A 22,781-nucleotide genomic window follows, 5' to 3' on the forward strand; every position below is an offset into this window, starting at 1 on the left:
GTGCAAGATTTACTTGATATGTTCCTGCTTAATGTAAATCGCTCTGGATTAAATGCCTAAATTGTAAATTGTAAATGTATCTGGCTCTGGATCAATTTGTTTTCGTGCGTGCGACTGTGTGTGGACAATGTTTGCAGTGACAATGTTTCTGTCCCGACTTCGCTACTGTTGCATGGTGTTTGCACTTTGTACATTACCGGTATATGTTGTTTTCTGTTGAAAACATGAAACATGTTGCATGATTTTGTCTTTAATGTTTTCACTAAGTTTGCTCTTGCATGTTTGCACTTTGTAACTAATTAATATTAATTATACTTTACCAAATAACATTAGATCCATCTCATCATTCCCAGTTTTCAAAAGTGCATTGTCTTCCTACTTCAAAGTCTTATGTTCTTGCTTTCAGTAAATATGCCATTATATCACCATGTTTATTCCTTTATTTAATTATTTTATTTTATTTTGTATTACTATTATCATTATTTAATTATATTTTATTTTATCTATTTATTTTTTTGCACTCACTGTATAGGACATAGAATCTTCATATTGTGCTACATTATATTATGGGATTCAAAGCCGTAATGAGGTTGTAAGGTTTTCAAGGTTTCAATGTTTAATGTTTTGTGTTTAGTGTTTTGTGTTTTGTGTCCATGTTAGGTGTATGTAATTTGTTTTGTTTTACTGTTTTAATGTACAAAAAAGTTGTGACATGTATCTGTGTTGGGAGCCCCTCGAAAACGAGATGGTACATCTCAAGGGGTCTTTTTCCTAATAAAGAAACTTTAATCATCAATATTGTACATGCAAATACATAAATAAATATATATACTTGGAAATTGAAGAGCCAATTTAGCAATTCACTTTGATATAGCAGTCTGTCTGGCTTATCAGTTTGATATTACACCAGACTGATTACAACATAACTGATATCAGGTGAGGCATTGTGTAAGCAGTATGATTAGCCAACGTACTACAACCTGTTAACCTCTCCAACCCTGCTGGAAGATTTGCCCAAATAGAATAGCAGATCTACAAGCTCTAGATCAGCTATTTTGGGTAAAGAGAATAGGTGTGTAGAGGGAAGAAAGAGCGCACCTCAATCCCAAACCAAACCGGGTCAAATAAGCAGGCTATACTCAATTTAAGATGGCTCAGGGGCCACTCAGCAAGATCCCAAAAGTCCAAGGGCTGCAAGCAAATAATATCAGTATTATTTTGAAATGTTTACAAATGTATTTTGTAACAGACATGACTAGTCTAGAAATTAAGGAAACACAGTAAAAAGCCACATTCCCTATGTCCTAACCTATGTGACTATGTCCCGATGTTTAGAGTACCAATAGGGGGTGCTGTTGCACCACTTTCCTGGTCTGATTTCTTTATTTGAATCCTGAAAAGTGAACAAGTGATCGAGGTTTTTGCCCTCAGAGACGATACTGCATGTATTTGTGTCAAATACTCATTTATATTTGTATTCTCTATTTCTCTTGCTCAAACAGATGGAGCAGTCGAGCTCTCATTTAGACGTTGCATGAGAAGCTATGTTAAAAATAGCCATAGGCCTGCAGTAATATGACTGAGCATGCTGTGCCGGCAAATTGATATCTCGAATTGTCAAGCAGGTCTGCTAGCACATGCACTTGCATGTGCTCAGCTCAACTGCAGGGGACTAAAGGTTTTAGATTAAAATAACGATGGGCAGGAGGAGGCCAGGGGTCATCAATATATGTCCGTACACGGACAAAATGTGTCCGTGGCAAAGACGTGGCCTTCATAAGATGCTGAATGTCAAGTCTCCAGGATTTCATCAGAATATCTATGACACTGATTTACTACAACACGTCAATACTACACTATGGCAAGTACAACTGGCAACTAGTGGTTCTCAAAAGTTTTAGTTGCAAAGACCCCCTTGATAACTCTGAGAGTGTAAAATGGCTATAGCTCTTTGTGTGTTTCTGGTCAAATTATTGTCCAGTCATTTTGTATGTCCGTGGCAAAAATGGAATTTGATGAAAATGTCCACCACAAGCCGGAGATGCATGACCCCTGGGCAGGAGACGCTGACGCTGTAACATGGATGCTCGTATGATTTAAACGCCTTGAGATATCACATTCATTTAAGAATTTCATAATGTTGCTGATGGTTGGTGGGTCTTTCAGTATACCTTCATAATGCTCAGTTACATCATTGAAGGCAGGTCTGTTTCCCTGACCACATCCCTGGTTTATTCTACAGACAGGTGTTCGGGTGAATTTCACCCATGTTTAGTGATATAGTGATGGAGAAAACACCCATACACCCACACTCCTGAACATTTCTGAAAGATTATTTTTGTTATATTGTTATTTTCAAAGTATACTGTCATTTTATTTTATGCTTGAAAAAAATGAAGGTACCCATGCAGTTTCAATGGATTGATTGATTGAATACTTTTACAGTTTGCAGAAAGAAGCACAGGAAAGTACCGTTCAATACAGGGTTTAAAACCCCAAGAAAGCGGCAGCCTATTGGCTTGCCTTGTTGCCATTGGGGTCTTTCATACTCAATTCATCGATTCATGAACATGAAAGCTTAGCAGCTTATTTATATGTAGCCTAAATGTAGCAAGCAAGCCGCTATTCTTATAGTTGTAAAACAGTATAGTTCTGCTCATGGTACATGAATGTGTCCATTCATTCCTACAGCATTCTCCCAACCAGTAAAATCAATTTACAGCAGTAATGGGAGGTCAATAAAATACAAAATAAAATAAATACAATGCAAACATATGAGTACTGACTGCAAACCTTTATTTGACAGTAAAAAAACGTTATATAACAAAAACACAAAACAGTAAAACACATACATTCAATTCATAAGTTTGGTCATGACAAAAAAAGATAATATACAATAACTAACATTCTCTACAGGCGTGCCATATATACAGTCTGTAGAGTGGACGACGGCTGATTTAAAGCCGTGTTGTGTGTAACTTTTGTTGTGAATAAGATGTAATTTTGTCCAATAGAGTATGTATGTTAATACAATATAACATAACATCACAGTGCAGACAAGAAGTGCTTCTGTTAAGAAGAATACATCTAATGTACAATACATCCACTCCTCTCTGTAGTGGCTTAAAGCCAGACAATTCAACACACACGTCAAAAATAGCCCATCTCCTGCAAACAAAGCTCACTCGCCAGCTTTCGTAGGTTGGCTATTCTCGGTGAGCGACACAGCTCACAAAGTAGGCTTTATATTCTGTGTAATGTTTAACCTTTGCGAGTATAAGAGAGCAGACCCACAGTATGGTCTTCCTCACTTACAATAATAAAATATATATTATATATATATATGGGGGGGGGGGGGGACAACCTTTATGAGGTTAACTGACGGATGGCAAGTGGCGCCACAGAAACACAGTTTGAGTGTGAATGTAACAGTCCTGCTGTGGTCTTGTAAAAAAAACTTGTAGACTTGGCCTTCAGTAATTGGGTCTTGTCATCAAAATAAGAAGTGCCACGGGCCAAGACCGAGTCTTTGCCCCGCGGACACATTTGTCCGTGTACGGACCTATTGATGACCCCTGAATGGAGAGACTGAAGATACAGGCAGTGAGGAGGAGAAGGAAGGACTAAGGAGTCATCTCTAGGAGGAGGAGGCGGCGGTCGGCGTTGTTGGCGGTGGGGACGACGGCTGCACGGCGCTCGTCTCAAACTTTCCGCTGCTGTCGCTGCACTCACTCTGCCTTCGCTGCTGCTTGACCATCTCCCGGGCGATACACGTCACCTGGCCGTTGACCACTGTGTAGGATCCGTTCCTGGAAGAGGACATGCACGTACATGACAGTCAGTCAGAGAGGACGTCAGGAGATCCCAATGGGGTCCTTTTTTAAAGGGCCGCTAGCCCCTCCGATACGTGGCTGTTGAAGAGTACGTCATGGCAGCCAAGTCTATGGGATTTCTAATGTTTGTTTTTAGAGCACTTATGACGTAAATCGTTTGCCAGGATATTACAATGTTTGATTAGAGCACTTTAGAGCACAAGTCTATGGAGTTCAATGTTTGTTTGGAGCACATCGAATCCACCGCTCGGCGCGGGGCTCTATCCCCACACGTCTCAAGATTTGCCATTGAGAATGAACGGAGAAATTAGGTCAAGATTCCGCTAAATATGACGTAAAATAAACATCAAAACATTAAACGCCATTGACATTGAAGGGAAAATGTACGTCATATGTAAACGAGCAAGTCAGCTAACCAATCAGGGGCAACATGCATTCTGATTGGCCAGTATGAGATGATGCATGATGATGATAAGAGCGCCACTCACTTCACACGGGCGCAATGTTTTTTTACTTTACTCACATAGAGTCAGGTCCGTTCTGAATGCCGCCCGGCATGTTGCCTTTGGGGAAGAAAAAAGAGGACCACCAGTGACCGGAGTCCTGTCGGGGCAGACCTGTTGAGAACGCAGACAGACGGGGAGATGGTTAAGGTACAAAGTGACTGTCAGGGAGATGGTATTCATATGGGAGGGAATCCTTTTAGTACAGATTTAAATCAATCGATCTTTACCTGGGGGGTGTGGAATGACCTCTCCCGAGTACTCGGCACTTCCACAGGAGGTGTTACTAGAAGTGGACCCGACTCTCCCTGGAACAAATACATTTAAATTCATCAATGTTAAGGATAAGGAGAGAACACGGACAGAAAGGCTTGTTGAAAACTAAAACCAGTCTAGAGCTCAGAAAGGAAGAATCATTCTGAACCGCGAGCATCACTCACTTCTGTAGTAATCGTGCGTGGCGATGAGGGAACCGCTGGATGGAATTGATGCCATTTTGTCAGACGGTGGAGGATTTGCTCAACGATGGGAAACGGTTCAACCTGGGAGGAAGGGGAAAAAACAGACATATAAAGCTTAATTATTTTTCATGCATGTAAAAAGCTAAAAGAGAGAGAAAGAAAAAAGAAAAGCAAAACCATAAAAATGTTAAAATGATAGCAAAAGGCCTGGGCCGTGGCTCAGTGGTCCAGGCACCGTGGCTGGTAATCCAGTCTGCCACGGGTTCGACTCCCGATCCCGACGGCCTTTTACTGCATGTCATCCCCCCATCTCTCTCCCCATTTCCTGTCAGCCTACTGTCTGTCCCTCCATAAAAAATATAAAATAAAGGCGAGAGCCACAAAAAAAAGTGTAAGATATAAGATAGGTACAGTATATTAGAGTTATGACGTAATATAGACCTGAGACAAGAAAACGTGACGGACAGAGTCAATGTCAAAGCCAGACAGACAGCATTCACAGAAGATGTGGCCAATTCAGAGAAAAGCTGGCGTAATGGGTCAGCGTCCTCTATTCCAATGACCTGCAGCTGCCGCTGCCCGGATCTGGTTTCAACTGACTCAAATACTTGGAATAGGCCGTGTCCACCTAGTGCCTGGCAACCTGATATACTGACCGCTGACCGACAGACCCCAACCTTTTCCCCTTGGATCACCCCTTCCCATGTCTGACGACGCTGAGGTCTCCGGCCTGAAGGAGCACGCACTTGATGTCGCACGCACACAACGTTTTGTATAGACATGCTGTTGACAACTTGAGCCACACATATAGTGTAGGCCTGCATCTAATACAATGAATTCTGAAATTAATACTTATTTTCTTATTATTAATATATATTAATATTATTTTTTTGCCAGTATAATGTCACGCCCAAAACATTGTTTTCTTGACCATGATGTTACATGCGGGAGTTAAAACTATATGCGATAGCTTCTACAGCCTCGCCATGGCCCCCCGATGGCCCTGCACTATGGCACACTTTCTTCCCACTCGGTCTGTGTCTCATAGGAGAGCTGTGGACAGTTCAGAAACCTGTCCAGTGACATCATCGATGGGGAATTCAAGGTAATAGAAACTGCAGGCTTTCTAGTCCTGAAAAGTTGCAATGCGAAATGGAAGCCATCGTTCTCACGATAATAAAAAAATAATGTTTAAAAAAAGTGATGATGTCACTGGTGGACGGGTTTCTGAACTGCCCACAGTCCTCCTATGAGACACAGCCTGAGTAGGAAAATAATTGTGCCATTTTATCATGATTATTTAATAGTGAGGAGTGAGGACCTATTATATGAAGATGTTGAAAAGTGAAGTTGTCCTTTAATGCAACTCCTTGCAACTGCCATTGGGGATTATGGTTGCGAGTAGTTGCATGTTCCATACCGATATGTCTACCGACAATACAGTTCAGTAATAATAATAATAATAGGGGGTCTCCCCAACTCTCTAGCTCTTCAGTAAAAAAAAAATATTGTAGGGGAGGCTCTTACCCGTCTGAGCTGTTCTGAAGCCAGACCTACTGTACCTAACCTCCAGACAGAATAGGCACACACACACCAGACCTCTACATATTATGTAACCTCCAGATGGACTGAGATTAGAGCATAATACCGGCCTGCGCTGGACCTACTGTACATGCAGTAGAATACATAGATCTGCACTAGACCTACAGCACATAGAATGCATACAAAGATGCAACACCCGGGAATCAAACACAGAAAGTCAACATCTTAACCACTAAGCCAAAGGCATATATCCCTGTGACTCGGGGGAGATATTAAGACTTTTGAGGACATCAGGCTGCAGGTTGTGAGCCACTCTGCTACATAGAGTTATATACATCCCCAAATGCATTCTACCGCTCGCCTACATACTGTACTACTTTACATGCAAAACACAATGCAGTGAGGGCACAATAGCCTATAGTGCAAAAATAAAATAAATTACAAAAAACTTAAGGAGAAAGACATACTGTATCAGTGTATTGCAAAGGTGGCATAACCTGGCATAGGCTAATGACTAATGACGTTTCTAATATCTTAGTCTCAACTGTATTCAAATATGAATTAGGTATAATAGCCAATATTACACTAGTCTGTGGCTAGGCTAATACTTTTATATACTAATAACGTTAGGCTGATAACGTGATATAATGTACATACATTTCAATAATATTTCAGACTTACCTTTTAATGAGGTGAAGGAATGATGATGACACCAAAGTCGGTGAAGCCAATAATGATAATTAATTATTATTATTGCTCATTTAGTGGATATAAAGAGTCTTGTGGTCAAAGTTCTCTCTCTCTCGGTCGGTCAGGGTGACGTGAGTGACATGCACTTCTTAAAGCAATGAGGAGGACACCCAGGCAGCTTTATATAGCCTACGGGCTGGAGCACACCGGTGACACCCATGGGTGACAGGGCACTGCTGTCACCACCAGGGGGAGGGGACATGTCTGTGCGGTGACAACCATGGGTGACAGGACACTGCTGTCACCATGGGGGAGGTGACACGTCGACATGAGGGCAGAGCCAGAGGGGGAGATAGAGAGAGAGAGACGGACAGGTCGAACAGACAAAACGTGTTTGGTGACGCGCACGCACACGCACACACGCACACACACGCACGCACGCACACACACACACACACACACACACACACGTAAATCTTAGGCTAGCTAGCCTAATATCTGCTTGGGGCAGATGAAAAACGGGTGGTTTTTAATGAAAAAAGGTGTTCAACTTCACTGGTTTCGGATAGAGTAGCTTTCTGAATGTTTGACGCTAGGGGGCGAAGCCAATGGGATTTCCCTCTTAATAAAAGGAAAAACGATCATTCCTCTCCATTCAACATTTGAGGGGAAAATATTTATTTGAGCCAATAAGACTTTCCCCCTAACATTGTGAAGCGACATCCGCAAATCACATGCGAGGTTTATTAAGAAAAACCGCCCCATAGGCTTCTACCACTCCCTGGTGGTCTAGTGGTTAGGATTCGGCGCTCTCACCGCCGCGGCCCGGGTTCGATTCCCGGTCAGGGAACACGTTTTCTTGTCATTTTGAACGTCTATTAGGATTTCATTTTGTTCTGCTGTTCTGTGGGACGTTTTTTTTAAATCTGGTAAAACGGTCTAAGGTTAGAGTGGACTAAGCTACATGAAGAGAAAGATTACCTTTAATAATTGAAAAGAAATCACACCCGTGTGAAGTGAGAGGCACTTTACCAACCTAACAAACATGCATATGCCAATGCTCAGTGACAGACAAAACATTAAACTCTGTTCATTGTTAATGGCATTTAATGTTTGTGTTAGTGACAAAACAAACATTAAACCCCTAGGCCTATATAGGAGGGTCCTCCAAAATAAGAAAGAAAGAAAGAAACAAGTGTCAAATTCTCTCACATCCCCAGGAGGGTAATTTACATCAAGTTCTGATACAATATTGACATTTTGTCCAGACTTAGTATGATACTTCAGTGCGTCTGGGTAAACTTTCACACTCCTAGTTAGCGGCATACTTTAAATCAATGTTCACTTTCAACTGAATTACCTGGCTATGCCAATGTATCGTTGACAAAATTATAATCACCTCTCTACTGTTCAAGCTTAGATAATGTAGTGAAGTAGCTTAAATTTGGTCCAAGCAACCCAATTATGTGACGGGAAAAATAAATGCAAAGATTTAAAGTAATTGTAGTTGAACTAGTAGATCTGCTACTCTAACACTGGGTTAAATAGTGTTTCAGTAAATATGAGAGCAAATCAAAGAGACCTGAAGATATGGAGGGAGTCAGGCCAGAGTTTAGCAGCAGCTTTTAAAGCACATTGTCAGGCATCGTTACTCGTCACAATTATTGCGGAACAGCACTTTCAAATACTGTATGCTAGCCCTAGCATAGCATCCCTGTTCTGGCCATGTCATATTAGTCCAACAATCCACACACATTATCAGAATATTCTGCCATATAATAGCCTAGGTCATTTTCAGTACGACATAAAACATAGGTTTTAAGTAGATTTATGTGGTTAAGCAACATGCAAAAGAAAATTACGTTTTTGAAAGGATTTACTGATAAATAGTTCACAGCAATTTTACACAACAAAACTTCATGTTTTTACATTCAGAAAAATACATCAGTGCTAGGATTTTAAAAAGTTATGAAAAGCCAGATGTGTGGGTCTACATCAGAAGGGTCCATGTTGAGAAGTTAGGACATGTAGAAACCTGAAGTATTTGCTCCACCACCACCACCACCACCCGTCACCTTCTCCTGGAAGTGAACAGCAGCACAGAAGACAACGACTTAACAAAACCTTCTCAGTCCATATTTCAACGTTTTATGCTTTGTACATTTACACCCTACTTCCTCAAGTGTTGGAAAGTAGCCCTACATCTACGACGCGTTGTGAGCTTGTACTGTACATCGGTTATTTTCACTATTTTAAGAACATTTTGTGTTTGTTTACAAAGTATTAACTTGTGACTGCATTGTATCCATTGGATCACAGACTATATTTTCCTGAAAGGTAACGTTTTAAACATGTTTTTCACCTGACAGTGACAATATTCAGACTCGGAAAACTCACCTTCACACCGCCAACCATTTCTTCAAAAGACTTGAATGTAGAGGAATGTCTAAAGGCAAACATGAACATAAATTACATTTAGCCGAGGTAACAAATACAATATTAAAGATCAGTTACCTAGAATCATAAAAATATGTCTTGAAGCAAGTTGAAGAGCCTCTTCTATTGGCAAATGGCATTATTGGTACTTACAAATACAATACAAATACTGAAAGAATCATTAGCTTCGCCTTTCCCAAAGATGCACTTGATTGGTCAACCACCGTGTCAGTTACAACCAGATCTGATTTACAGCCCAATACTATGCCAATAATAGTATGCCAATAATAATATGCCAATAATAATATGCCGTAAAATGTTCAAACTGTTGCTACAGGGTGGTCTGCAACCATCAATTTCTCAGCGATTCATTCAATTAATCGAGATGTTTAATAATATTACAGCAACGAAACGTAATTTTATAATTCATCGCATACAACAAATCACCCATACCGCGGGTTACAAATCACCCATACCACAGGTTACAAATCACCCGTGGCTTCCTGTGAGGTTAGGGATAGTGTTAGTAATGGTCAGACTAAAGGGAGGTTGGACCAATGCCACGATTCCCTGGAAGCCCCTCAAGGACCACTGGTTGTGAAGCACATAATGTACGGCAGTGGTTCTCAGTCTGATTTTGGAGAGTCTCCAGATGACAGTGAAGTGACAATATAAAAGGACTTATAAGACCTTTTAAAACACCTAAAAATATGAAAGTCAAACATTTTGAAAATAGTCGATCTACAAGCTCACAACGCCTCTGTGAGGGCGCGTTGTGAACGTGCAGATCTGCCATTTTCACAAATGTATCTATGGAACCGAATCAAACTACATTTTCAACACCTACAATTCCAAGTGCTTATCAGGGTGGGGGGACCCACTCCCCAGTTCACATATTTTGTGGGGGTCCCCAGTTCAATATAAATAGGATTATTTTGGGGTGTCGTGGCCTGAAAAGGTTGAGAACAACTTTGATGTACAGTACAGACCGACATCCCTACGTGAACAACATACAGTAACTACCAAACCATAGAACAGCATCAGCAGAAGCAAACCATCATAAGCCTTTACCTCATAGTAGGCACACTTATGGCGTGACTGTGTCGGCGGTGTAGGGGAGGACAGGGGAGAGAGGAGGGTTTAGATTTTAGATTCAGAGAGTTAAAGTCAGAAGGATAAAGGAGATTTGACATTGAGCATCATGTAGGTTAGTCCCGTCAGACATTTCAGAAACAATACCTTTCAGTTGGTTTCATAAATCTTAGAATGATAATTAACCAACAGTGGATTTTTTTAAGTGATATTCTTTTGTTGCGTGTTAAATAGCTCTACATTCCCACATAAATCATTGCTATAGTGTGTTTGTTGAAGAACACTTCTTCTATCCAATCAGAAGAGAGAACTCACACAGGATAAACAAGTGAAACAAACAAGATCCAACAAAATTGGAACTCGAACATAAAACTGATATTTGAGGGGTTCTCTCTCGTGACTGTATGAAAATAACCCACCTGAAAACTATACTTTTGTATTTATAAAAGAGCTGGAGAGACAGGTGGACCCCAGATACTGAACAAACACTCTATAACCTTTTAAAGCACTTTTGTTTTAACCAAAATAATTACGGACAAGCCCCTTTCTGGTCTTAATCTGAAGTCATTATATCCATTAACCAGTGGTATATAATAATAACCAGAGGCAATAATAATAATAATAAAATAAAAATACATGTCTAGAGGTGGGCAGTCTTTTACGGCAGCCCATTTGGGACAAAACTCCGACATTATGAAATGACAGATATTAAACCATTTAGACCCGAGGCTGATTAAAAACAAAAAAGGCTTCTAAATCAGACAGTTTTCTGAAAAACCTGTTTCTATATCAGTGGTTCTCAAACTATTTTATGTCAAGGACCGCAAAAATGATATGTAATTGGACGCCGACCCCCATCTGAAAATATGTTGTTCCAGGGATCTCCCCGAAAGCAAAGATTTGAGTTCGCTCTGAAAGAATATATATTCAAATATTTATGCCACATTTTCAAGATAAAAGAAAAAGCCGATCTACAAGCTTGTAAGCGCGGCACTCTGTGCTGTGCTATGAGCTTGTAGAACTGCTATTTTTTTATGATTAAAACACCAAAAAGGGTTCCCGTCCTGAATGGGTTAAAAAAATAAATCTTGTGTAAAATGTTATGTAATTTGTCACATGTACCCACTCGTCGTTGAATATAATATCAGATTAAGGCAAGAAAACTGTTAATCCGTTATTCTCCTTTAAACCCAGACACTGCAAAGTGAAATACACACTCCATGATAAAAACCCATGCAAAGTGCTCTTCAAACAAAGTGCCCACACACCATTCCAATGAGACTAAATTGGTCTTACCACTTAACGAAAGTGTCTTACCGGGGTGGGCTGGGGAGCGGCAGAGCTCTGTTCACATTGTGGGGTTAAGATAAAAAACACAGGTTAGCTCACACACACACACACACACACACACACGATGTCATCACAGAGTGTTGACAGAAGTTCAGAGGGCAGCAGAGACTGGTCAACTGGAAAGCTATTGTTGCGTTAAGCTCAGATGTACTGGTGGGGTGCGTGGTGATTGGATTACGTTTAATGTTGGTGTGGTGTGATGGGATTAGGTTCATTGTGTTTACCGTCTATATAATCTCTCCGTCTGCCCAAATGTAGTGTTAGGAAAAATAAACATAGAAACACCAGGAGGAAAGCCAAACTGATTTCTACACAAAAAACTACATATTTTTCCCCTGCATTGTTTTACTGAATGCGTTCCTGTCTATGACCTTCTCTAGGAATGTGGTGGTGACCTTTTCTCTTTTCTTGCATATCAGCATAAAGGATAATTATATTACCACACAACTAGAGAACATGAAGTTCACAGAAATCTATCTGCTCTACGGTTACAATTTGAGGCAACAAATGAAAATGAAATTTTAACGACACACAGGGTGGGGATGGAGAAAAGATGAAGGCATCAAGAACAGTAAGAGAGAAGTATGAAGGAGAAGAACATTCAGGGCAGATTCACACTACGGTCCCGGGTGCGCACACGGGACCACTTGGCAGATGTTGTGGTTAGTGTGAATGCTGCGTACCGTTCCTGGGAGGGATCACCCAACCGTTCCCAGGCACGGCATGGAGGTAGTCTCGGAACCGATTGAGGTGTACTCGGATACGGATCGATGCAATGTGAAAGCATTGAATACAGTTGAATGAAGTGTAGTCGTGTACTCGGGTGGCGGAAGACTCAAGGTCAATGTGAATCATGGAAAAGAAAGCTTTAAATTTTTTTTATTGAAGGTTCCTTACACCAAAGCCTCACGGCTCTTCATCAGACGATGACGGTCTGAAGAGCCTTAAGGCTTTTTTAAGCTTTGGAGCTTAGTCCAGTATGCAGACCTTATTGTCTTTTCTATTATTTACCTCTGCCCAGCTGCACCTGGTGTTTAGTTAGTGGATGTGCGTGCTCTATTGTATTTTTCAATGTGAATCTTGGCGGGGGGACCAGGCAATCGTATTTGGGAACAGAGCCTTAGATATAGACTCCGTCTCCTACATAGACCTGGACCGGAAGTGGGCAGAAATGCATTGGACTCAGGCAACAGCCCAGCTTTAATGATCTTAAATCGCTTTATTTTAGATTGTTTTGTAGCAATAGTGCAACATAAACATTAACCGTTTCCGTCCGTAGGACGTGTCCACACGTCATAGGGGTCCCAATCGACATGTCCGTAGGACGTCTGTAGACGTCCTAGCACATCCTCAATGATACCGGGCGAGAGAATTTTTATTTGTCATTGGACTAAACCAAATTATAAAACAGCAAAGGGAAAACTATCTGACACATTGGAAAGAAGCAACACAAAAGCAGAGTAAACTAGAATGCTATCTGGCCCTAAACAGAGAATACACAGTGGCAGAATACCTGAGCACCGTGACCGACCCAAAACAAAGAAAAATCTTAACTAGGTACAGACTCAGTGAGCACAGTCTCGCGATCGAGAAAGGCCGTCATAGGCAGACCTGTATCCCGAGAGAAGACAGACTATGCACCCACTGCACACTAAACGAAGTGGAAACCGAGCTACACTTCCTAACCATCTGTCCATTGCACCAAGACATCAGAGACACATACTTCCCACAGATTACAACCACACACGGAGATTTTGAAAACATGACCAAATGACAAAAAACTCCCATATCTGCTGGGCGAAGTACAACAATGTGCAAACACAGCAGCAAGATTTGTGAGTTGCTGTGATAGGAGAAGGATATCAAATGGAACACAACCACCCTAAAGACTAATCATTGTGTATATTCCTGCACTATACTGTACCTGCATCAAGTGATCTTGGTATACAGAAGTTGATCTATTGAAGATTCTGACCTTCAAAGTACATCATTTTTGTTCTGATTGTATTGCTGTATCGTTGTATTGTTCTTTCTGCTTTGGCAATGTAAACATATGTTTTCTCATGCCAATAAAGCCCTTTGAAATTGAAATTGAAAATTGTCAGTTTGCCTTCCGTATGCTACACTGAATGACTCATCTCTCCTAATCCAGGGCGCTCTCCGTGGTTTTGAACTGATCGATATACTGGTGCTTAATTTCTGCTCCTCATCCATCTCTCCCACAAAATACGAACGCTTTTTGGATTATTTATCGTATAAATTAAAACTATAGCAATGTAAGCTAGCAATGTAAAGCCCACTTATTTAGCGGATTGTTTCCGGGTCGTGGGTTTCAGAGTAAAAGCGGCCATGTCTTTCCGGCACCCCAGAGCTCTTATTTTGAAGGACTTCCGGCACTGATTATGTAAAAGAGACTTTAGTTGTTACTGTACAATACTTTAAAATAGTTATAGTCATGTTGCACAAATGCTTAAAATAGCTCTTGTTTGCACCACCCTCGTTGAAAACAATGCATTTCCAACTCGGCTCAGTTCAGGCTGCATTAACAGCGCTCGAGTGCTCGGTTTCTGTCCCCTCAATATCGTAACTCTACTATTAGATGGCTCTGTTCGGGAACAGTTTGAATCAAACGGTGTGAATCTGCCCTAAGCAGAGTGTTGTGAAGTGAAGTATGAAGGAGAACAACATTAAGGACAGTGTTATGAAGTGAAGTATGATGGCCGTTACCTCATCTCTGCCAGTCTCCTGGTGAGGGCCATACCCACACTGGACAGAGCAGCGGAGGTCACCTGACCCACCTGGGAGAAGGTCTCCTGGGTCCTCTTGTACCTGCAGTAGAGCCATTGAAACCACAGCTCATTTCCTCAACTAAAACTGACGGAAAATGTTTTTTTTTTCCGACTGATGAAAAGCAACAAAAAAAAAGGATCAGGGAGGGACTAGCGGAGAAGAGTTCCAGTATAACTAAAAGACAAGTAATTTTATGTTTGTAGATCGTGTTTATAGATTTTTCAGCATGCAACCAAGTGTAAAATAAGCCATTACGACACTCTTTTATACATTAGATGTTTGCCTTTAGTGTCTTCCCACGCAGGAGACCCTGAATATGAATGTTGGGTGTTACACAAGCAGCTAGAACATATCATATACACTCTGAATCCAAGAGGTGTAAATCACAAGATGCTGTCTCGCCTGTCAATAAGATGTGGTCATGAGAACCACGCTGCCATCTTGCGTTTCAGACAAACAAACTGCAGTCTCACGCTGCCTGCAGTGCAGTCTCACACACTGCCTTAAGTCAGGCTATTAACAGGTTCTCTGATCCTAATTGATCTGGAGAATCCCATCAGTGTCCCAAACAAGAGCTGCCTTCCTCTTCAACATGTGAGTGGAACAGAACAGACAACAACGCTCCAAGGGAACATCATCATTATTATTATTATACCTTAGACAGTGTTTCAACATTAAATACTTCACTACTACTCACGCCTCAGAGCGACTGATGTCGTCCAACGTGGCAGAGGCTGTGATATATCTGCAGAAAGAAACAGAACAACATGCACAGGTCGGAGGATTAGCAACACTTACAGTGACCATGACAGACAGCCACGCATGTGATTATGTAATGTAACCCACTGGCACTAGGGCAGTGGTTTTCCACCAGTGGTCCCAGGCAGTGTTGATTTTGTTGACTAAAACTAAGACGAAATCTTTTCGGCGCCTACCTTTTTTCACTGACGAAAACCAAATGAAAACTAAGCTATATGATGACTAAAACTAAGACTTACAATTTTGTGAACAAATAAAAACTAGACTAAAATGTGAGGACCCCCTAGTGGACAAGAGATCCACTACAAGTCATTTTACAATTGGTTCCATGCTGAAAATAGCAGATCCACAAGCTCACAACGCGTCGCAGCGCGAGTTTGTAGATCAGCTATTTTCAGCAAGTATAAAAACATCATTAAGACGGCACCAAGAACCGCCAAAATACATTTTGTTCGACTAAATAAACTGTACATTAACTACAGTTAACTAGACTAATTCTAATGTCGGGAGGAAACCTCATAACTCCATTTTGGGGGGTTTTGATTATTATTTTTTGCATCAATCAGTGCTATTGAACACCCTTTACGTCCGTGTGTCGTTTCGAAAATATTAAACCAATGGAAAGTAGTAAAACACGCTTGGGACAAAACCTCTTAACTCCATTGGACCCTCAAGTCTGCTAAAGCAGCTACCACCACCTCTCCCCGTCTCATGGAAGTAATTGTCAATATATAAAGTCACAACACCAACTTTGATAAGGCCCTAAAGGCAGTATATAAGGTTTTCTTAATATCCTGACAATTTTATATTTTTAATTTCCTGAAAAAACATTTTGGAGTTAGGTGGTTTCTTCCTAACAGCAGTATGTATGTATGTTTAACACCCTGAGCACACAGAACGAAGTTATCCGCACTTTCAATTAGTAATGCCCAGCGCTCAGGACGGAGATTAATCAAAAGGACAGAGATTATTGATATCAAAAACGATCGCATCGCTCCACAGGCTGGGAGCGTCTGTTGTGCAACATTCAATGTTATTTTCCAGTCGGACGTCATCAAAAATGTTCCCCTCCTATTTTAGCCGACGAGATTCGAAAATCTTAAAACGTGAATAACTCTTGATCTAAATCATTCCTTCCAATTCTAAGAAATGATCATGTGTTAGACGGCCCATCGCGGTCCCTTCGCTAGTCGCGTTAGAATTAATCATACCTGCCGTTGTTGTCGATCGCCTCAAGTGTTTTGGCTACATCAAGCTACTTCAGCCACATCCGGGATAACATCCGGTCCGTCGCTAAATGTGCTGCTATAAATCGCTGGGCACTATGATTTATGAATGAAATAACCCCCGGGGAGTTAATTAGGTTTCATTGTAGTGCCAAATGATAGGAAGTTGTCTCAAGACTCAGTCAGGTTTAAAATTTAAACCAAAAAAAAAGTATAACCGTATAATAATGTGTTAAAATATCCTGTACTCACGGGGTTGATGTCTGGACGTCCTGCCAGCCTTTAGACAGGTTCTGCTTGAGGTTGCTGAGCGGACTCAAACCCAGCTGTCTCTTGATGTCCGACGCATACTTCTCTTTGGCCAAAAGAACTTGTCGCAGGGTCTGAATCTCATCCTCAGTCTGTGTAGGGCAAATTAACACATTTGACATGTCCTAATAGCATAACAGATAATTGACATGACACTTTTTTGCTTTATTTATATTCATTTAGGATTAAAGTTAAAAAAAAATAGCACAAGTAGAAGCTTAAGATGTGCTACATTTGATGCTTTAGTGAGGTGGTTTTCAACCAGTGTTCCTTAAGGGGTTACAGGTGGTCCCAAGCTAAATGGAGAGTTGGTAACCAAATGGACCCTGATAGATCTTGAGAACGTATTCTAAAATGTTGTTAAACATCTGCATGACTTAATTTACAAGACATCTACACAATTAGAGAATGTAGAAGAATTGTTATTGATCAGATTGTTTTGATCGTTGCCTGTTATATCTCTCCTAATGGTACCAAGACAAAAGATAGCATTTCTGTAGACTTAGATAGCATTTGATACAGACTTATAGCATGTTATGTACAGCACTAGAATTGCATTGTATATAGTCATAGCACGCCATAGTACATATGTATAGCATAGTAGTATATGTATAGTTTATATGTATAGTTTCATTATATAGATATTCCACTGTTACTTTCTTAGCTTACGCATGTTTCATGATAAATGCTTTTATGTTATGTATTCCCATGCTTTTGTTCTTGCTTAATGTAAGTCGCTCTGGATTAAGAGCGTCTGCTAAATGCCTAAATTGTAAATTGTAAAATCTTCTTCAACGACAAAATAATCTTTGGCTTAGGGTCTCAGAGGCTAAATCTCATCAAATGGTTGTCCATGACAAGTGACAACCATTTCACATTTGACGTGACAGCGACGATATAGTATACAATACCGTTGAACACAACAGTGTTCTATGGAGGAAAATGAAAACTATGAATCCAGACCTTTAATAATTCAATTCTCAGATCGTCCAACTCCTCCTCTGTAAGCCCGGGGGGTAAACCGTCATCTATGGGTCGAGTGCTGAAATTCATCGATGGTCCAGTAGAGACATTCTCTCCAGCAAAGCCTTAAAAAAAAGAGCATGTGTAAAAAAAAAAGAGATGTGGACAATTAAATACTATTCATAACTGAATTACATAATATCTCAGTAGTTATTTGCCCCGTGCAATTTTGTTTACGAAACCTAAACAAGACGAATAAAAATGCATGTTTTATTTATTTACATCTTCCATTATGTTCGAATGCCAATCACGATCATTTGTATGACAAATCAACTAAAACTTCATGATCGTGACAGCTGTTATGTAAAAGCAAGAATGCAGATGCAAACATGACTTCAGCTGCCCATAGGGTAACAGCCAGCATAGGCGGGAACCTATTTCTCTTTTCCAACATCTAAAAAACATTAATAATATATATATATATATATATATAAATAAATAAATGTTTTTAAGTAAAGTATACATCTACAGCTGCTTCAAATTGCTACAAACCTGTATATCCAGTCATGTTGGGGCATAAGCAATAAGTGGAATGATAAAATCAAGTCTGATAATGATGTACCGTGTATCTTCACAGCAGGTAGGCTATATATACTGTACCATTTTTCAAATATTGTATTTAATTTTGACAAAACAAAATACCCAATTTTACATTGAGGTGCCCACTGCCCATATACGTCTCTATAGTGCCCACCTATCCTGTAATCATTATTTTCCTGTAATAATTATTGAAATGATCATGAGTCCAACATGTGTCGCTGATAATGATTCATTATTATAATAAACGTAAATGTCTGTCCATAGTATAATGTATGATAATTATTAATTTACTATTATAATATGTAAACATGTTGCTGTTCATAGTATAATTTATTCATTCGTATAATATGTAAACATGTTGCTGTTCATAGTATAATTTATGATAATGATTCATTATTATAATATGTAAACTTGTCTCTGTCCATAGTGCTGAGTCCTGACAGATATAGTTCTCCATCTTGTACCTGTTGCGGCTAAATGGACTCAGCATCTACAGTTGCGCGCACACACACACACACACACACACACACACAGCAACTCTCACAGTAGGCTATAAACACGCACACACACAAAGCTCATATTACAGACACAACTACAGCGTTTTCATTTGGAAACGGGCAGCATTTCATACTCCTCCAGCATCGGGAATCATTCCTAAAGGTCTTACCTTGTTGCCTGTGCATATTGTCAGAGATAGTTTAAAACAAGCTAACACAGAGCAGCAGGCTAGTTTCACGCAGCTTAACACAACAAGGACGCTGATGATGTTGATGATGACACTTGATGACGTCACTCACCGGTGCCCAGGTGCGACGCATTTTGTAGTCTTTTCACAACTGAGGATGATGATATTATTGTGTGGGTTTGGGCGTACGCATATAGTAGGGCCGCGGGCGTACCATAACTTCCACATAACTCTACTGAGATATTATGTAATTCAGTTATGAATTCTGACTGTCACTCTGTTTCTATACACGTGCTCCTCCAAAGGCTATGCTGGAGACTGGAGAGATTGTCTCTACTGGACGGTGGACCGTCGGTGCCAGGCAGCCATGGTGCCATGATGCAGCAGGCTGCGGCTGCCACTGCCAGCATCTCCCTGGCCTGGAGACTGTCCAGATTCCAGGGACGGATCTGGCACAGAAAATCAGCCCTGGCATTTGTGGTCTTTCACCGGCCCAAAAAAGACACTTTTTTTAATAACTTTTTGTTTTGGCTCAGCCCCGGCCCCATGACTGACTGCCCAGCTCTTCTGCCATTTGCCAGATGAGGACCCTGTCTCTCCAGCTAAGCTCTTTAGTAAACAGAGAATTCAGTTTGAACTAAATTTAATCCTGGTGACGCGAGGTTAAGTTTGAACAGTAAATGAATGAAGTGAATTGTAAAGTGATGTTTGTATGGTCAGAATGCAGATAGGGTTAAAACAAAACTTAAAATACAATTCACATTAGGCCTACTGCTGCATTATGTTGATGCCAAATAATATGATAATGAGGAACGGATTAAGATGAGTAGGTAGGCCTATTGTATTATTATACAAAAACACATTTTGTACTGTCAATACATATAATTCAATAGAACATAACGAGATACAAGTTTTTTTTCTCCCCACTTGACATTTTCTTTTCTTTTTTATGTTTATTGGTAGTAGTTTTCAACAATTATAGTACAGTTTGAACATACCATTTTTTTCCTCCCTCACCCCATCCCTCCCCCCACAGTTATCGTCGTCATTAAACAATATAAAAAATAACAACAATTGAGTACAGACATACAAAAACAACCATGTATATTTGACATATAATATGAACAGTAGGAAACAAAAACAATAATTTAAGCACAGATAACAAAAACAATATAAATAACAAAAAATAAAATAAAACAAAACAAAACAAATACAATTATGAGTTGAGTTATTTGAGTTCAAAAGATTTGCAAGTTATGTTGGAAAATATTGTGTTGAATCGGAACATTACAGCACCCTCTATACAGATTTCTATCGTTATGAGGAATCAAAAAAACACACATAGTATTGGTTCAATTAGTCTGTCGGAAGTACCCTCAGATTCTCAAAGTAGGTAATGAATGGTTGCCAGCTAGAAAATAATAATCTGTTGAACCTCTAATTGTAAACTTTATTTTTTCCAATTTTAAAAATCCCATAATATCCTTAAGCCACATATAGCTATAGAAGGGGGAGTTGGGGATTTCCACCCCAACAATCACTTGACATTTTCTGTAATCGCAGTCGTTTTTAAGTAATATATGAAAAAAAATGTGAAGGACCCCCAATGGAAACGAACAAGCCATAGTGATTTCTTGGGTTTTAAATATTTATAATATAAATAAGTATTCAATCAATCAATCAATCAATCAATTACACTACAGACTGTATTCTCGTACAAGCACACATATTATGTGATGGACTCTCAACAAACAAGATAAGAAGTTATTTGTCTCCATCTGCTGGCTATAATGAAACACTGCAGTGCACTAACGTCAGCTGTGTAAAATATACACAAAATAACATTTGACACTTGCTTTTTGGCAATGTAAACGTATTCTTCTCGTGCCAATAAAGCTGCTTTGAATTTGAATTGACAACAGCGACACAGGCCCAAATGTTCAGGAACATTTATTCAACAACAGTAAATCAGATCCATTTATTTTTTCTTTCAGACACACATACAGTTACCATGCTACAACATAAAAGGTTCAAGATTTACACGTCATATATACTGTAGGCCTAAGAGTGTATGTACAGTACAAGCAACCTTTTTTTTATTTTTTTTATTTAGAAACCATTAAACCATGCGTCGCAAAATTTAATGGCCACATTACCACAACAACGTCACCATACCATTGAAATGTTATAGCCAGTCATCATTTTTGAAACATGACAAAAGTAGTGAAATAAATTATGGTCCAAATAAAATGCATCATATAACCATTTCACTATAGTTACACTATACACTATATGCTGTCTCGAGATATTTTTCATGGAGCTGTTTCCTGATCATTGATCAATTAGAGGCCCCTTTTCCACCTAAAGAACTTTGGTCCAAGAACTGGTTCCGTTCTTTATTTTTATTTTCACATCTTCCAACCTGAATAGTGACACAACACACTTTGGTTCCCACTTCAGGACAAGAAGAAGTATTGTTTTGGTTCCAGTTCTGAAACAATTTTAAGGAATCTGAACCGTGGGGGGCGTGGGGAAGAAAAAAAGAGGAACGGAACCGGTTCAAACCGCCGGTAGAAAAGGAGCCTTGTTGCATTAACTATGACTGTAGAACATTAATATTATCATCCAGTATGTCAATGAAACAGCTGACAGCCAGGTAACATATACAGTATGTTTGTTTGTTTTTTATCAGGGGTTACAGGGGTCAATCACCCATACCGTCATTAGAGCAGGGTGGGCATGCGGTAAGCGGCCCACCCTTTTATGTAAACCATTTAAACACATTATTAGCAGCCATGAAACAAAGTGGCAAAGAGAAGGGATTCATGGCAATTTCACACAACTCTGTGGCAATATATTATTATTATGCATATTCAGTGGTATGAAAAGAATCTATAGTGTACGTCTAACTGTCGTCGTTACTGTTCAAAGAAGCTGCCTGTAATGCCGACGACCCCACAGATGATTTGGCTTCTGTGAGCTTCTTATGCATCTCTAAAATATGATTTATAATATTCGACAATGATAAACAACTACAGCATTGGACCAAAAAAACAGTCAACACCGGGCTTGCCCTGAAGACATGAATAAAAAAAATAAAAAAAATCATATTCTCCCAATGCTAGGAATTATTTGTGTTTTTTTACAGATTTTCGTGTAGGCAGCCTTCACATCAAAAGAGAAATGACCTCCCGCTGGCTTCACACAGACTTGTATTAAAGACTCAAGAGTAGAGAGTGACAGAGATTGATTGTTCCATCAATCTACACAGAGATGGGATTAGAAGAACCGTCTAGGATTACTGGGTCATGCTCCACGCTTCTTTATGCGACGAGAAAGCACGAGATTAATGTTTCTACATTAATAACAACAACGGTACAACGGAGTGCAATGCCAAGACATCCAGTGAATGTCCTTCGTTGTGTTATTATTTCTGCATTGATTTCACACTTTGATATTAAAACATTGGTTTACCCAAAATGCTCTCTCTTAAGGAAGAACACTATTTTAAGCATACGTTTGATACAGTACATCACACGCAC

General features: G+C 39.9%; 2 protein-coding genes across 3 annotated transcripts; both read right to left on the reverse strand.

The window, feature by feature from the left end:
- Window positions 1-2,779: 2,779 nt before the first annotated feature.
- Window positions 2,780-7,189, reverse strand: LOC308315516 (pancreatic progenitor cell differentiation and proliferation factor-like). The gene is made up of 5 exons (XM_080763537.1): window positions 7,021-7,189; window positions 4,777-4,878; window positions 4,567-4,644; window positions 4,357-4,450; window positions 2,780-3,809 (listed from the first exon to the last, which is right to left on the reverse strand). Exons 2-5 carry the CDS (start codon window positions 4,829-4,831, stop codon window positions 3,638-3,640), a joined length of 399 nt encoding a protein of 132 aa, XP_080619663.1. The 5' UTR covers window positions 4,832-4,878; window positions 7,021-7,189; the 3' UTR covers window positions 2,780-3,637.
- Window positions 7,190-8,261: 1,072 nt separating this feature from the next.
- On the reverse strand, window positions 8,262-19,333 carry LOC308315600 (tumor protein D54-like). 2 transcript variants are annotated; one of them, XM_080763665.1, is made up of 9 exons: window positions 19,222-19,333; window positions 17,955-18,079; window positions 16,935-17,083; window positions 15,395-15,442; window positions 14,635-14,736; window positions 11,875-11,901; window positions 10,537-10,563; window positions 9,427-9,475; window positions 8,262-9,110 (listed from the first exon to the last, which is right to left on the reverse strand). In XM_080763665.1, exons 1-9 carry the CDS (start codon window positions 19,235-19,237, stop codon window positions 9,048-9,050), a joined length of 606 nt encoding a protein of 201 aa, XP_080619791.1. In that variant the 5' UTR covers window positions 19,238-19,333; the 3' UTR covers window positions 8,262-9,047. The 2 variants fall into 2 exon arrangements, with proteins under 2 accessions (XP_080619791.1, XP_080619792.1); XM_080763666.1 differs by lacking the exon at window positions 10,537-10,563 and having other exon boundaries at window positions 8,263-9,110.
- Window positions 19,334-22,781: the final 3,448 nt, after the last annotated feature.

Source organism: Protomyctophum bolini (assembly GCF_963924005.1).
Source record: "Protomyctophum bolini genome assembly, chromosome: 5".
In the NCBI taxonomy this organism is placed as follows: domain Eukaryota; kingdom Metazoa; phylum Chordata; class Actinopteri; order Myctophiformes; family Myctophidae; genus Protomyctophum; species Protomyctophum bolini.

Excerpts from the sequence above, each read along its gene's own strand:
- LOC308315516 (XM_080763537.1), bottom strand. The coding sequence starts at position 4,831 with ATGGCATCAATTCCATCCAGCGGTTCCCTCATCGCCACGCACGATTAC. Across the intron at positions 4,451-4,566 it reads GGTCATTCCACACCCCCCAG|GTCTGCCCCGACAGGACTCC; the intron begins GTAAAGATCGAT and ends CGTTCTCAACAG. Across the intron at positions 3,810-4,356 it reads CAGAACGGACCTGACTCTAT|GAACGGATCCTACACAGTGG; the intron begins GTGAGTAAAGTA and ends GTCCTCTTCCAG.
- LOC308315600 (XM_080763665.1), bottom strand. Across the intron at positions 17,084-17,954 it reads TGAGAATTGAATTATTAAAG|ACTGAGGATGAGATTCAGAC; the intron begins GTCTGGATTCAT and ends TGCCCTACACAG. Across the intron at positions 10,564-11,874 it reads CCGCTCCCCAGCCCACCCCG|TCACGCCATAAGTGTGCCTA; the intron begins GTAAGACACTTT and ends CCGCCGACACAG.